We start from the raw sequence: 11,393 nt of genomic DNA on the forward strand, positions 1-11,393 counted from the left end.
AGGGCCAGTGCCCTGAGCATAGTAGGTGCTTGATGGATATTTGCTGACTGGCTAGCTGTGCAGCCAGCTGGCTCCCTGGCTGTCTGTGTCTATCTGATTGTCCACAGGGGCTAACTGTGCTCTGTTCTCTGGGGCCATACCTGGTGGATATCATCATCCATCCCGTTGCTTGCGAACTCAAAGATCAGGTCACTGGGCTGTAGGGTAATAGCCATGCTGTCTTTTCAGAGAGCTGACAATGGGATTATCAGAGCCCTCCAGAGCTGTGGGGCTTTCTTGATGAAGGGACAATACCCAGGTACTTTGGAGCCTAGAGCCTACCCCCCTGAGCTGCAGTAAAATAGGGGGTGGAGAGAGCTGGAGTAGGTGGTGGCCTAAGCCAGGCTCAAGGCTGCATTCTGGGCTGGACCAACCACAGGAGCGACCTAGAGAGAAGGGAGAGATGGGGACAGTGAGTAAGTCACCTTCCTTGAGCTCTGTTGCCAGAACTGCCTATGAACCAGAGGGACCCTGCCATGCTAAGGCAGACTGCCAATAGAGGAGTGGCCGAAACGGGAGGATGATGAGAGAAGAAAAGCGACAGAGAAGAAAGAGGTCAGGGAAAGAAAGAAGGAGAGAGGAAGTCAACTGAATGGCCTCCAGTGGGAAGTGGCTGAGTGTTGGTGCCCGTCTGGGTCACCAGCATCGGCATCTCGCACTAGTCCCAAAGATAAGCAGCCTCCCTCCCTGCCTCCTCCCCTTCCCCTGGAGAAACTGCCAGATGGAGGAACTTTGCGCTCTCTCCACCCTGAAGACTAATCCCCAGGGGGAGTCAGGGCGCCTGGCCTGGCCTCGTGGACGAGGCAGCAGCATGGAGAATCCCTGTAACTCCCTTGGCTTGGGGAAGAATCGTGTGAGGAGCTGAGTGGGGGCCTGTGGGTATCTGTATACCCACTCTGTAGTGCTCTTCTGACTCTGCCTGGCTCCAGGTGAAGTCAGCCTAATCTTACCTTGGGAGTGGGGGCCAGTTAGCTTTGAGGGGCCACATCTACAGAGGAAGAAGTGGGGGTGGTCACACCCATGCCTGCCTCGCTGTGGGGGTTGTATTGTGTGAGGACCAGCAGTGGCCTGACCCTGCTCTCAGGGATGGGACTCTCAGATGGAGCCAAGCCTCCAGAGAGCCTGGAGACTGGGGGACAGGTGGGCCACATACCCTGTTTTCATCAGCACCCCCCACTCTCACCACTACCGCCGCCACCCACCAGAGAGCGTGGCCTCTGTGCTGTGTGTGGGTTTGTGTTCTTGGTTTAGCTTTGCTTTCAGTTTCAAGAGTGAACTGTCACCCTGGGAACTGGTGAGGAGAGCCCCGACTGGAGGAGGGGCAGGCGGAACCTTCCCCATCCTCTGGGGCTGGCTCAGGCCCCTTTTCCAGGAAATCTTCTGTGTCTGCCGCAGCCCAAACACACCTCCTCTCGCCCCACGTGCCCTCAGCGCTCACGGTGTCACATGGCGTCCGGGCCTGCATTTGTTTCCCCTGTCGCCATTCCTCAGGGCTGTCAGTGCCCGGGCGCCTCATCTGCGTGTTGTGGGTGGTCACACCCAGGCCTGCCTCCCACAGCCCCAGCCCTCCCACCTCCCTCCTCGCCAGCCAGCTCTGCTCCTCCACCCCATCACTGGAGCTTCTCCACTTCCAGGCGCCACGTCTTTGGTCCCCTGGGCTCGGTTCTGAGTGTGTGGATGTGCGTGTGGGTGGGTCCATGCACCATAGCAGAAGCCACACACTGCACTCCACCTCCTTGACACTCCCTTGGCAGTGCCGGGGTGGGCAAACCTTATCCTGGCCCGGAAAGAAATGAGGAACTTCAGAGAGGGGCAAAGGGGAGGAAAGGGAGGGGGACCACGGTGACCTCCCTGATGACCGCTTTCCCCCACAGGAGACACCCAGGCCTCTCCTACTTCCTTTCCGTTAGCCCACAGGGCTGGCCGTGCCTTTGCCCCACCCCCACCCTCACCCCCACACCTTTCCACCCACCCCAACAAAAAGTCGGGAGAAGTCGCTCAACTCAACCTCTCAGGTCTGAATTTCCCTTTGGACGAGTGAGAGGCTGAGTACTGGGAGGAGGCGCCTGGGAAACTGCAGCCCTTGCCCCAGGTTCACTCCTCCCACCACCACCCCACCCCCACCAGACCCTGCCTGCGACCCATTCTCCACTGGTCTGTGAAGCCTCCCAAGGCCATTTATGCTTGGAAGGTCTGTCCCCCCTGCCCCCCCAGCCTAAGCGCCCCAAGGCTTGCATTCCACAGCAGCTCCCGCCCTCCCACAGGCCTTCTGCCTGCCCCCAGGAAACATTCTCATACTAATCAAATTAAAGGTGATCACTTTCACCTAATCCCACTTTGTCTAAACATGAAACTCCTGTGTGTGTCCCGTCCCCCAAGGTCACTCGCTGTAGCCCTTCCCTTCGGGCTTGCTCATCTCTTCTTTCCAGATCAGGATTTCATGTTTGCGAGTTCACTGCCGGTGCTGTCTGCCTGGGCTACTTTTATGCACCTTCCTTACCTCCCCCATAAGACAGGGGCTTCCTTGAGGGCAGCAACAACCGTGTTGGACATTGATGAAACCTTAGCACCTTGCATCATGTATGGCATGTAACAGACACTAAATTTGTGTTTGTGGAATGAATGAAGGGATGAATGGGTGGATGGGTGGGTGGGTGGATGGATGGATGGATGGATGGATGGATGGATAGATTGGTGGTATGGGTCAGTCAGCATCTGTGAGGTGTGTTTTCTGGGCAACGTTTATCTGTATACGGTGGATGCGGGTAGGTGTCACGTACTCTGCCTTACGCGAGAATAAGCAAAATGTGCATACCTTCTGGGGTGACCTCTGTATGTTTTTGCATTGTCATTTACCCAGGTGCGCTATTTGCGTTGGTTGTGGGTGTGCAAGCGCACTGTAGGTATATGTGTGTGCAGGGTGTGTGCATGTGTCCCAAGCGTGGAGACGTGTGCACGAGAGCCTCTGTGTGTCAAAGGGCTGCCCTGGTCTGGCCAGCAAAGCCGCAAGCTCAGTTGTCAGTTCCTCCTCCGGGCCAGCCTCAGCTGCCTTCGTGAGAATGACAAACCTGAGCTAATGCTGGCTGGAAGTGGCTGTGCTGAAGATGGGGGTGGGGTTCTCAGGAAGAGAATGCCAGCCCCAGCTAGATATGTGGCCCATGGGTCCCGGGGATGAGACCCCCAAAGTCCATGTGCCAGGGAGCTGGTGGGGGAGGGAGGCAGCCAGGGCCCTGCACTGCATTGAATGGAATCCTTGGTCACCAATGCAGAGAGGTTTGAAATCAAAGAGAGACGATTCCCAGGGCATTCTTTTCTGTGTCCACATATTGAGGTAGCAAAATCCAGGACTTGGTGGGTGCAAGCTTTGCTGCCTCGGGATTGTGAGGTATTGTGAGGCTATACCCAGCACCCGAGGCTCATCCTGGTGATCGTCTACCCTGAGCCTGAAGCTAAGGTCTTGAAGGGATGGAGGGGGAGGAAGTAGCTGTCCTACTCTTTTGGCCAAGGCTGAGAAACCATCCGCCCTAACCGTCCAGTCCAGAAAGTTTCCCCCTCCCCCTTGAGATGTTTGAGGATTTGAAAGTGAGAGGTGGAGAGAGGCTCATTTGCATGTTCACTCACTCTCCCCAGCAGAGGAGTGAACCCCCGCTTCAGTCCTTCAAAATAACCTCCTTCTCCCAGGAACCCGAAACCAAAGATGCCACCACCATAGGAGGTGTGCCCTGTGGGCCAGGGAGGCCCCCACCAGGGGCTCCCTTCTCCAGTGGGCCCTTTGGCTGGGACGCAGCTTCAGTAGCCTAGAGCCCTGGATGCTGCCTCCCCAGCAAGTGGACGAATCAGGGAGCACACACGGACACTTGGCTCGGCGAATTGAGGAGCCTGTGAACCCTTAGTAACTGGTGGTGAATTCCCCTACCCTGCCCCATGCTTGCACAGCTCACAGCTTGCTCCAGTCACAGTCCCCTCGCAGAGGGGCAAGAGCTCCACTCCCTTCACACCCTTTGAGGCCCTACAGGGTCTCTGACTCCCAGCGCCTGTCTTACTTGGGCCAAAAGCAAAGCCTTTGCGAGAGTATGTGCCCCTGGGTGCCCTCTGAGTGTATGGACCTTAGGAGGGAGTGTGCAGGCAAAGGCGCCTACCTCCTGGCCTGCAAATACACACCTCTGTGGCTCTGACTGCATTTCAAAACCGAAGCAAAATAGAAGTGGTTTGGGCTGCTCCTGTGTCACAACTCGGCCCCCTTTACATGCACAGACCCTTCCTGGGGCTGTCACTGAAACATACCAAGCAGTGTCCAGCAACCACTCATCTGGGCCTCCCTTACAGGAAATAGCCCCAATGTGAAAGCCACGTCCACAGTCTCCGTGGAGTGAGTTTAAATCTACACCCTTTCAGCTGAGCCAATGGCTCTCACAGAATTGCTGGTAACACCCGTGCCATTTTCGCACATGCCAGGAAACATGGAGGCCAGATGGTCAGCTGGGCCACAAAGCACAATTCTCCTTCTCCGGTTCCTTGTCCCCTTGGAGCCAGCTCTCACTCCTGAAATACCTCATCCTCCATGAAACCTTTCTGGAATTCTCTGGAAAGGAAGTGACAATTTCCTTCATGCCATTTCCCACTCCCTCAACACCCCTCCCCCACAACCACAAGCAAAATGGAAACTACCCCAGGAACAGCTGTACCCTTGACTGAAAAACAGCCCGTCCTCAGGCGAATAGTCATCAAGCAGGGAACTGCCTGCTGTACCATGTGACCAGTGGCGTGGATTTAAGAGACAGAAGGCCAGAGTCAGGACTATATCCAGTCTGTAGTCCTGAACAGAGCAGAATTCACCCATCCACAGGACTTGAACCCCAAACCTCAGTCCAGTTATGGCTGGACTCCAATGAGTGAGCTAACCCTCCTACTTAAGCAAGTGCCCAGTGAAGGGGCCCTAGTCACCGCTATTTTGTCAGCTCTTTCTCCTATTCCTTTCTTTCTACCAGCCACTCCATTTGAGATGAAACCAGGAAGAGGGAGGGAAAAAAGAAAGGTTTTGCAAGCTCTGTTGGTTGGGGTTTCTCTGTGCTTATTTACAAGAAACCCAGTTTCCTTCCTTGCTCCTCTGTCACCACCTGATTCCAGCATAGGGTTTCTCCCAACTCTGATGGTGAGGTGGGCCCAGGGTTCTTCCCCAGTTACAGCCCCTGCTCTCACACCCTTCTCAGCTCGCCTCTTCCCCTACCTTCTTTGCAGGCCTTGATCTGTCCCAGAGGAGGAGTGATTAGATGGCAGGTCCCAGGCAAAGAGATGCTTTTTCCTCTTTCTCCAGGGGACCCACAGCCCACCCACAGTGTAGACTGCCTAGGGTCGGGGAGGAGGAGGGAGGCGTTCTGGCTGCATCCTAGCAAGATGTGTGACCATGGAAAAGTCGGCCATCTTTCTGGGCTGTGGTTTCTGTCATCCTTCGAGCAGGTGAGGGTTGTGAGTAATCCAGGCTTAGCAGGTGCTCACCAGGGAGTCTCGGGTGAATAAAGATGGCAGTGGAAAAGCACTTTGAAAATTAAAAAGCGTTCATCCAGATGATGAGTTTCAGGTGACCTCCCAGAGAGCAACAGGGGCTGTGGGCCCCATTAAGCTCCAGAAGGTGGACCCCACTGGCTCCAGAATACACAGGGTGGGGCTGGAGGGTTCCAGTTGTTGGGTGGCAAGGGGCTGACTCCTTGCCTGGGCTGGGGACCTGGCAGGGAGGGAGGAGCAGGCTGCTGCGGCTGGTGCAGCGCACTGGATCCCCTGTCCTCACCCCGCCCCAGCTCTTTGGGTTGTGGTTATGTGGCAAGAAAGAGCACTACACTACAGAAGCCCCACAGGGGAGGAAGAGGAGGGGGAGGGTTAGTGACAAAGAGAACCTATTTCCCCAGCTGCTCTGAGAAGGCCAAAAGAGCACCCCCTGGAAGTGCCTGCGGCCACCACATCACCATCTCTAGTGCTTCATGCACGAAGCACAGGACAGTGGCACTAAGCCAATGACGGGAGAACCCACTGCAGGAAAAGGGAGAAACCCAAGTGTGGGGCAGCCACTAAACCCCAGTATAATGGTCTGCCAGCTCCAGCCTAGGAGAGCCCCCAGAAGCCCCTGCAGATCCTAAGATCATCGGCTTTCCAGCTAGAAGCCCCAGCTCTGCCTTGGGGTTGAGGCAAGTCACTTTCCTCTTTTGTAAAACAGGGATCTCCTATTTAGCTCAAGGGGTTGTTGCAAAAGGCCAATGAGCTAATGTAGGCAAAAGCTCTCTGTTAGCCCGAAACGTGTTTTTCTTTTTTTATTTTTTGAGACGGAGTCTCACTCTGTCACCCGGGCTGGAGTGCAGTGGCGCGATCTTGGCTCACTGCAACCTCCGCCTCCAGGGTGTGCCTCAGCCTCCTGAGTAGCTGGGATTATAGGTGTGTGCCACCACGCCCGGCTATTTTTTTTATTTTTAATAGAGATGGGGTTTCACCATGTTAGCCAGGCTGGTCTTGAAATCCTGACCTCAAGTGATCCACCCGCCTCAGCCTCCCGAAGTGCTGGGATTACAGGCGTGAGCCACCGCGCCTGGCCAGCGTGTTTTCCAATTCCCTGGTCTGATTCGTTACTCTGGGGCTGTGGTAGTTCATTAAACATTTAGCATGTCTTTACCTAGATATAGAGGAAGAAAGGGAAATGGAGTTGGCGGGATGAAATGAAGGCTGAGGGGACAAAAGCAACAAATATAAAATGTATGGTAGAGAGAGGAAACCAGTTTGATTAGAGGGAGAGAGGAACATTGCTTGGGAAGCTGGATAAGTGGATCCATGGAACTGTGGAATGAGAACTTAATATGGAAAGCGACTGTGAGTTACTGTAGATTCTTGAGCAAGGGAGGGGCATAACAAGCAGCCCTTTAGGAAGGGCAGTTTGGTCTGGGTATAAGAGTGGGTCTGAGGCAGGAGAATCACTTGAACTCAGGAGGCGGAGGTTGCAGTGAGCTGAGATCGCGCCACTGCACTCCAGCCTGGGCGACAAGAGTGAACACTCCATCTCAAAAAAATAAATAAATAAATAAAATAAGAGTGGGTCTGTGAGTGGAGGAGATGGAGGGAGACCAGGTAGGGTAGCTGGAAGCCAGGAGGTGAATCCCAGAGCCACCCCAAAGTAAAGAAATTGATGGACTATGGGGAGATACAGTAGCTGTAGAGACCCCAAGATGTGCAGGGTGTTCTCGCTGTAAGAATGTTAAAAGATATTGCCGGGTGCGGTGGCTCATGCCTATAATCCCAGCACTTTGGGAGGCCAAGGAGGGTGGATCACCTGAGGTCAAGAGTTTGAGACCAGCCTGGCCAACAGAGCAAAAGCCCGTCTCTACTATAAATACAAAAATTAGCCGGAGTGTGGCGGCGTGCACCTGTAATCCCAGCTATTCGGGAGACTGAGGCAAGAGAATCGCTTGAACCTGGGAGGGGGAGGTTGCAGTAAGCTGAGATCGCGCCACTGCACTCCAGCCTGGGTGACAGAGCGAGACTCCATCTCAAAAAAACAAACACTGACTAGAGACTAATTAAATTCATTAGTGGGTTTTTTAGAAGCTGGGATAATCTATGTTGGTACCCACAGGATATTAAGTCAGATAACTTTTATTGAAGGGACAGTGTTCTTTGTCAAGGTCCCTGCCAGCCCAGTGTGTGTCCTAGAAACTAACGTGAAGCCTCCTTGCTCAGATCTGGAACTTTCCTGGGCAGCAGGGGCCATGGTGTGGTTGCTGCCTGCTTGGCACTGGCTGCCCCTCCCAAATGCGCCCTTCTGCCACTGGCCAATCCCCAGGCCAGCAAAAGCAAAGGACAGTACTTCAGGCACAAGAGCAGTACTCCAGCATCCCTTTCACAGAAGGGAGGGGTGCCAGAAAGGATGAGGTGGGAAGACAGCCTACCAGGGCCTGGCCAGACAGGGAGGGCAGCCTCGGCTCCAGAAGTCATCGAGAGCTCCTGGGGTTCCTCCTTCTCTCTCACCCGCACGATTAAAACCTCTCCTCAAGTTAGAAGGCCGGGTGCGGTGGTACACACCTGTAATCCCAGCACTTTGGGAGGCCGAGGCAGGTGGATTGCTTGAGCTCAGGAGTTCGAGACCAGCCTGGGCAACATGGCAAAACCCTGTCTCTACTAAAAAAAAAAATACAAAAATTAGCCAGACGTGGTGGCACATGCCTGTAGTCCCAGCTACTCAGGAGGCTGAGGTGGGAGGATCGCTTGAGCCTGGGAGGTGGGGGCCCCAGTGAGCTGAGATCGCACCACTGCACTTCAGCCGGGGCAACAAGAGTGAGACCTCAGCTCAAAAAAAACAAAAAACAAAAAAAAAAACACCTCTCCTTGAGTCAGAGTCCCAGGATATCAAAGTTATAAGAGACCTGAAAGATCATTGCATCCATCCCTCTTATCATCCAACTTCTGCTACCATAGGAAAGGAAGTGACTTGCTCAAGGTGACACAGCTAGTTGCACTGTGACTCCCAAGTGACTCTTCTTCCTTGCCTCCTTCCTTGCTCATTGTCTCCTGGCATCCTCAAAAAAGCAACCCTTTCCTCTGGCAAGAACACACAGCAGTCAAAGATTCAGGGCTGGCCAATAACAATGAAGCCACGGCTGGGCGTGGTGGCTCATGCTTGTTATCCCAGCACTCTGGGAGGCCAAGGCGGGCAGGTCACTTGAGGTCAGGAGTTCGAGATCAGCCTGGCCAACATGGTGAAACTCTGTCTCTACTAAAAAATACAAAAAAATTGTCTGGATGTGGTGACTCATGCCTGTAATCCCAGCACTTTGGGAGGCCGAGGCAAGCAGATCACCTGAGGTCAGGAGTTCAAGACCAGCCTGGCCAACATGGTGAAACCCCATCTCTACTAAAAATACAAAAATTAGGGCCAGGCGTGGTGGCTCACACCTGTAATCCTAGCACTTTGGGAGGCCAAGGCAGGCGGATCACGAGGTCAGGAGTTCAAGACCAGCCTGGCCAATATGGTGAAACCCTGTCTCTACTAAAAAATACAAAAATTAGCCAGATGTGGTGGTGCCCTCCTGTAGTCCCAGCTACTCAGGAGGCTGAAGCAGGAGAATTGCTTGAACCCGGGAGATGGAGGTTGCAGTGAGCCAAGATCACGCCACTGCACTCCAGCCTGGGCGACAGAGCAAGACTCTGTCTCAAAAAAAAAAAAAAAAAGAAGAAGAAGAAGAAGAAGCCACACACATGCAGGGCACATTGAACCTTCACAGTGCCTTCCCCACCTCCACAGTGCCTTCCCCACCTCCACCTCCGTGCCTGTGTTCACACTGTCCCCCAGGCTTGACAGGCCCTTCTTCAACTTCTGCAAGCCCAATGCCCACAAGTCCTTCAAGATCTGAAGCAAATGTCACCTTCTTTTCAAAGCCTTCCCTGCTTCCTCCCCACCTGGCACATTCTGTCCTCCTCCTCATGACACCTTAGCTTTACTTCTTAGACCAAAGCAGGGGTTCATAAACTATGGCTCATGTGCCAAACCCAGCCCTTCGGTCCATTTTTAGACGGCCCATGAGCTAAGAATGGTTTTTACATTTTTTAATGATTGGGAAAAATCAAAAGAAAAATATTTCCTGACATATAGTGTTTTTTTAATGTATGTATTTTTTGAGACTGGGTTTTGCTCTGTCACCCAGGTTGGAGTGCAGTGGCACAATCATGGCTCACTGTAACCTCTGTCTCCTAGGCTCAAGTAATCCTCCCGCCTCAGCCTCTCAAGTAGCTGGAACTACACGTGCACGCCACCGTGCCCGGCTAACTTTTTGTATTTTTTGTTGAGACAGGGTTTTGCCATGTTGTCCAGGTTGGTCTCAAATAACTGGGCTCAAGCAATTCTTTGTAGGAAAGGTTTGCTGAGTGCTGGACTAAAGGCTTCAGTGTGAATAAATTCACCAAGTTCATTTCTTTTTTAAAATTTATTTTAGGCCGGACACAGTGGCTCACTCCTATAATCCCTGTACTTTGGGAGGCCGAGGCGGGTGGATTACCTAAGGTCAGGAGTTTGAGACCAGCCTGGCCAACATGATGAAACCCCGTCTCTACTAAAAATACAAAAAATTAGTTGGGCATGGTTGTGGGCGCCTGTAATCCCAGCTACTCAGGAGGCTGAGGCAGGAGAATCGCTTGAACCCGGGAGGCAGAGGTTGCAGTGAGCTGACATCGTGCCACTGCACTCCAGCCTGGGCAACAAGAGTGAAACTCCATCTCAAAAAAATATATATTTTTTCAAATTTGTATTTATTTATTTTTCAGAGATGGGGTCTTGCTATATTGCCCAGGCTGGTCTCCAAGTCCTGGCCTCAAGCCATCCTCACACCTCCACCTCCCAAAGTGCTGGGATTACAGGCGTGAGCCACCACACCCACCCCATCATGTTGATTTCTGAGAAGAATGTCACAGAGCACTTGGGGATGGAGGTGCCTGCAGGGAGGTGTGGGATGCCAAATACAACTCAGCAGATTCTCATCAGAAAGAAGGTCCTGGGCTGGGGTTAGGAGACGTGAGTTCTGCCCATGATGTGACCTCGAGCAGGTCACTTCTGCTTTGTGTGCCTTGGTTACCTCATCTGCACAATGAGGGGGTTGGACTGGATGACCTAAGGGCCTGTCTAGCCCTATGACTTAGACAGGCAGTGATCAACTGCATTACTATCTCCCACAGTTCTTAGCAGGCATGGTCCTGATCATTTACCCTCAGAACAAAAGCTTACAGAAGGGTCCTCTGCCCAGCTGTGGTTTTCCACTGCCCCCATGGGCCTCCCTCACTCCACACTCACCTGCCCTGCCCCACCCTTCCCGTCTGCTGACCTTTCTGCCCTCCTCTCGGAATTCCTCTCCTTGCAAAATGAAGATGGCCTCCTCTGAAAGAGCCCTCCCCTCCCTCCAGTCCGGTGGGCTAAAAGCCTCCACTTTTTTGGGAGGGAGACAGGGAAAGGACTCTCACCTCTCCCCAGCCTCCCAGGGCCCACAGCAGACAGGCAGTGGAGTAGGAGATAGGGCCAGCTCTCACCGCACCCCTGCTCTGCCAGCGGAAACAGCCCTTCTCTGCCACTTCCTGTCCCAGGGGTTTCAGCAGTTTCCCCTTCGGGGCCTGCTGGCCCTCCCAGCCCCGCCCCTGCCTCACACAGGTCAGGGAGTGCAGAGAGGGGAGGGCCCTGCATGGTGAGTGGGGAGGATCCCTCACAGGAAGGCTGAGGAGACAGCTGTCTACACAAGGGGACGCCCCAGTGGCAGGTCTACCAGACTGCTTTGGGCTAGGAGCAGGTACAAGCGGATGCAGTACCTGGGAGGGAGATTGGGGCTCTCTTGCTACCA

At 53.7% G+C, this 11,393-nt stretch overlaps 1 protein-coding gene across 9 annotated transcripts in view; it reads right to left on the reverse strand.

Moving 5' to 3' along the window:
- Nucleotides 1-11,393, reverse strand: part of ELF4 (E74 like ETS transcription factor 4) — a 46,887-nt gene that overhangs the window by 16,183 nt on the left and 19,311 nt on the right. For 4 of the 9 annotated variants that reach the window (XM_063804228.1, XM_063804227.1, XM_016943871.4 and 1 more), the window contains one exon: nt 141-425. The exons of 1 other annotated variant lie outside the window; for it this stretch is intronic. In XM_063804228.1, coding sequence (XP_063660298.1) covers nt 141-215 — 75 coding nt within the window. In that variant the 5' untranslated portion in view covers nt 216-425. Of the gene's footprint in view, nt 1-140; nt 426-5,266; nt 5,856-11,393 lie in introns of those variants that run through there. 4 more of the 9 variants (XM_054676868.2, XM_063804231.1, XM_054676867.2 and 1 more) reach the window with 3 other exon arrangements.

This window comes from Pan troglodytes, chromosome X (assembly GCF_028858775.2).
Source record: "Pan troglodytes isolate AG18354 chromosome X, NHGRI_mPanTro3-v2.0_pri, whole genome shotgun sequence".
Classification (NCBI taxonomy): Eukaryota; Metazoa; Chordata; class Mammalia; order Primates; family Hominidae; genus Pan; species Pan troglodytes.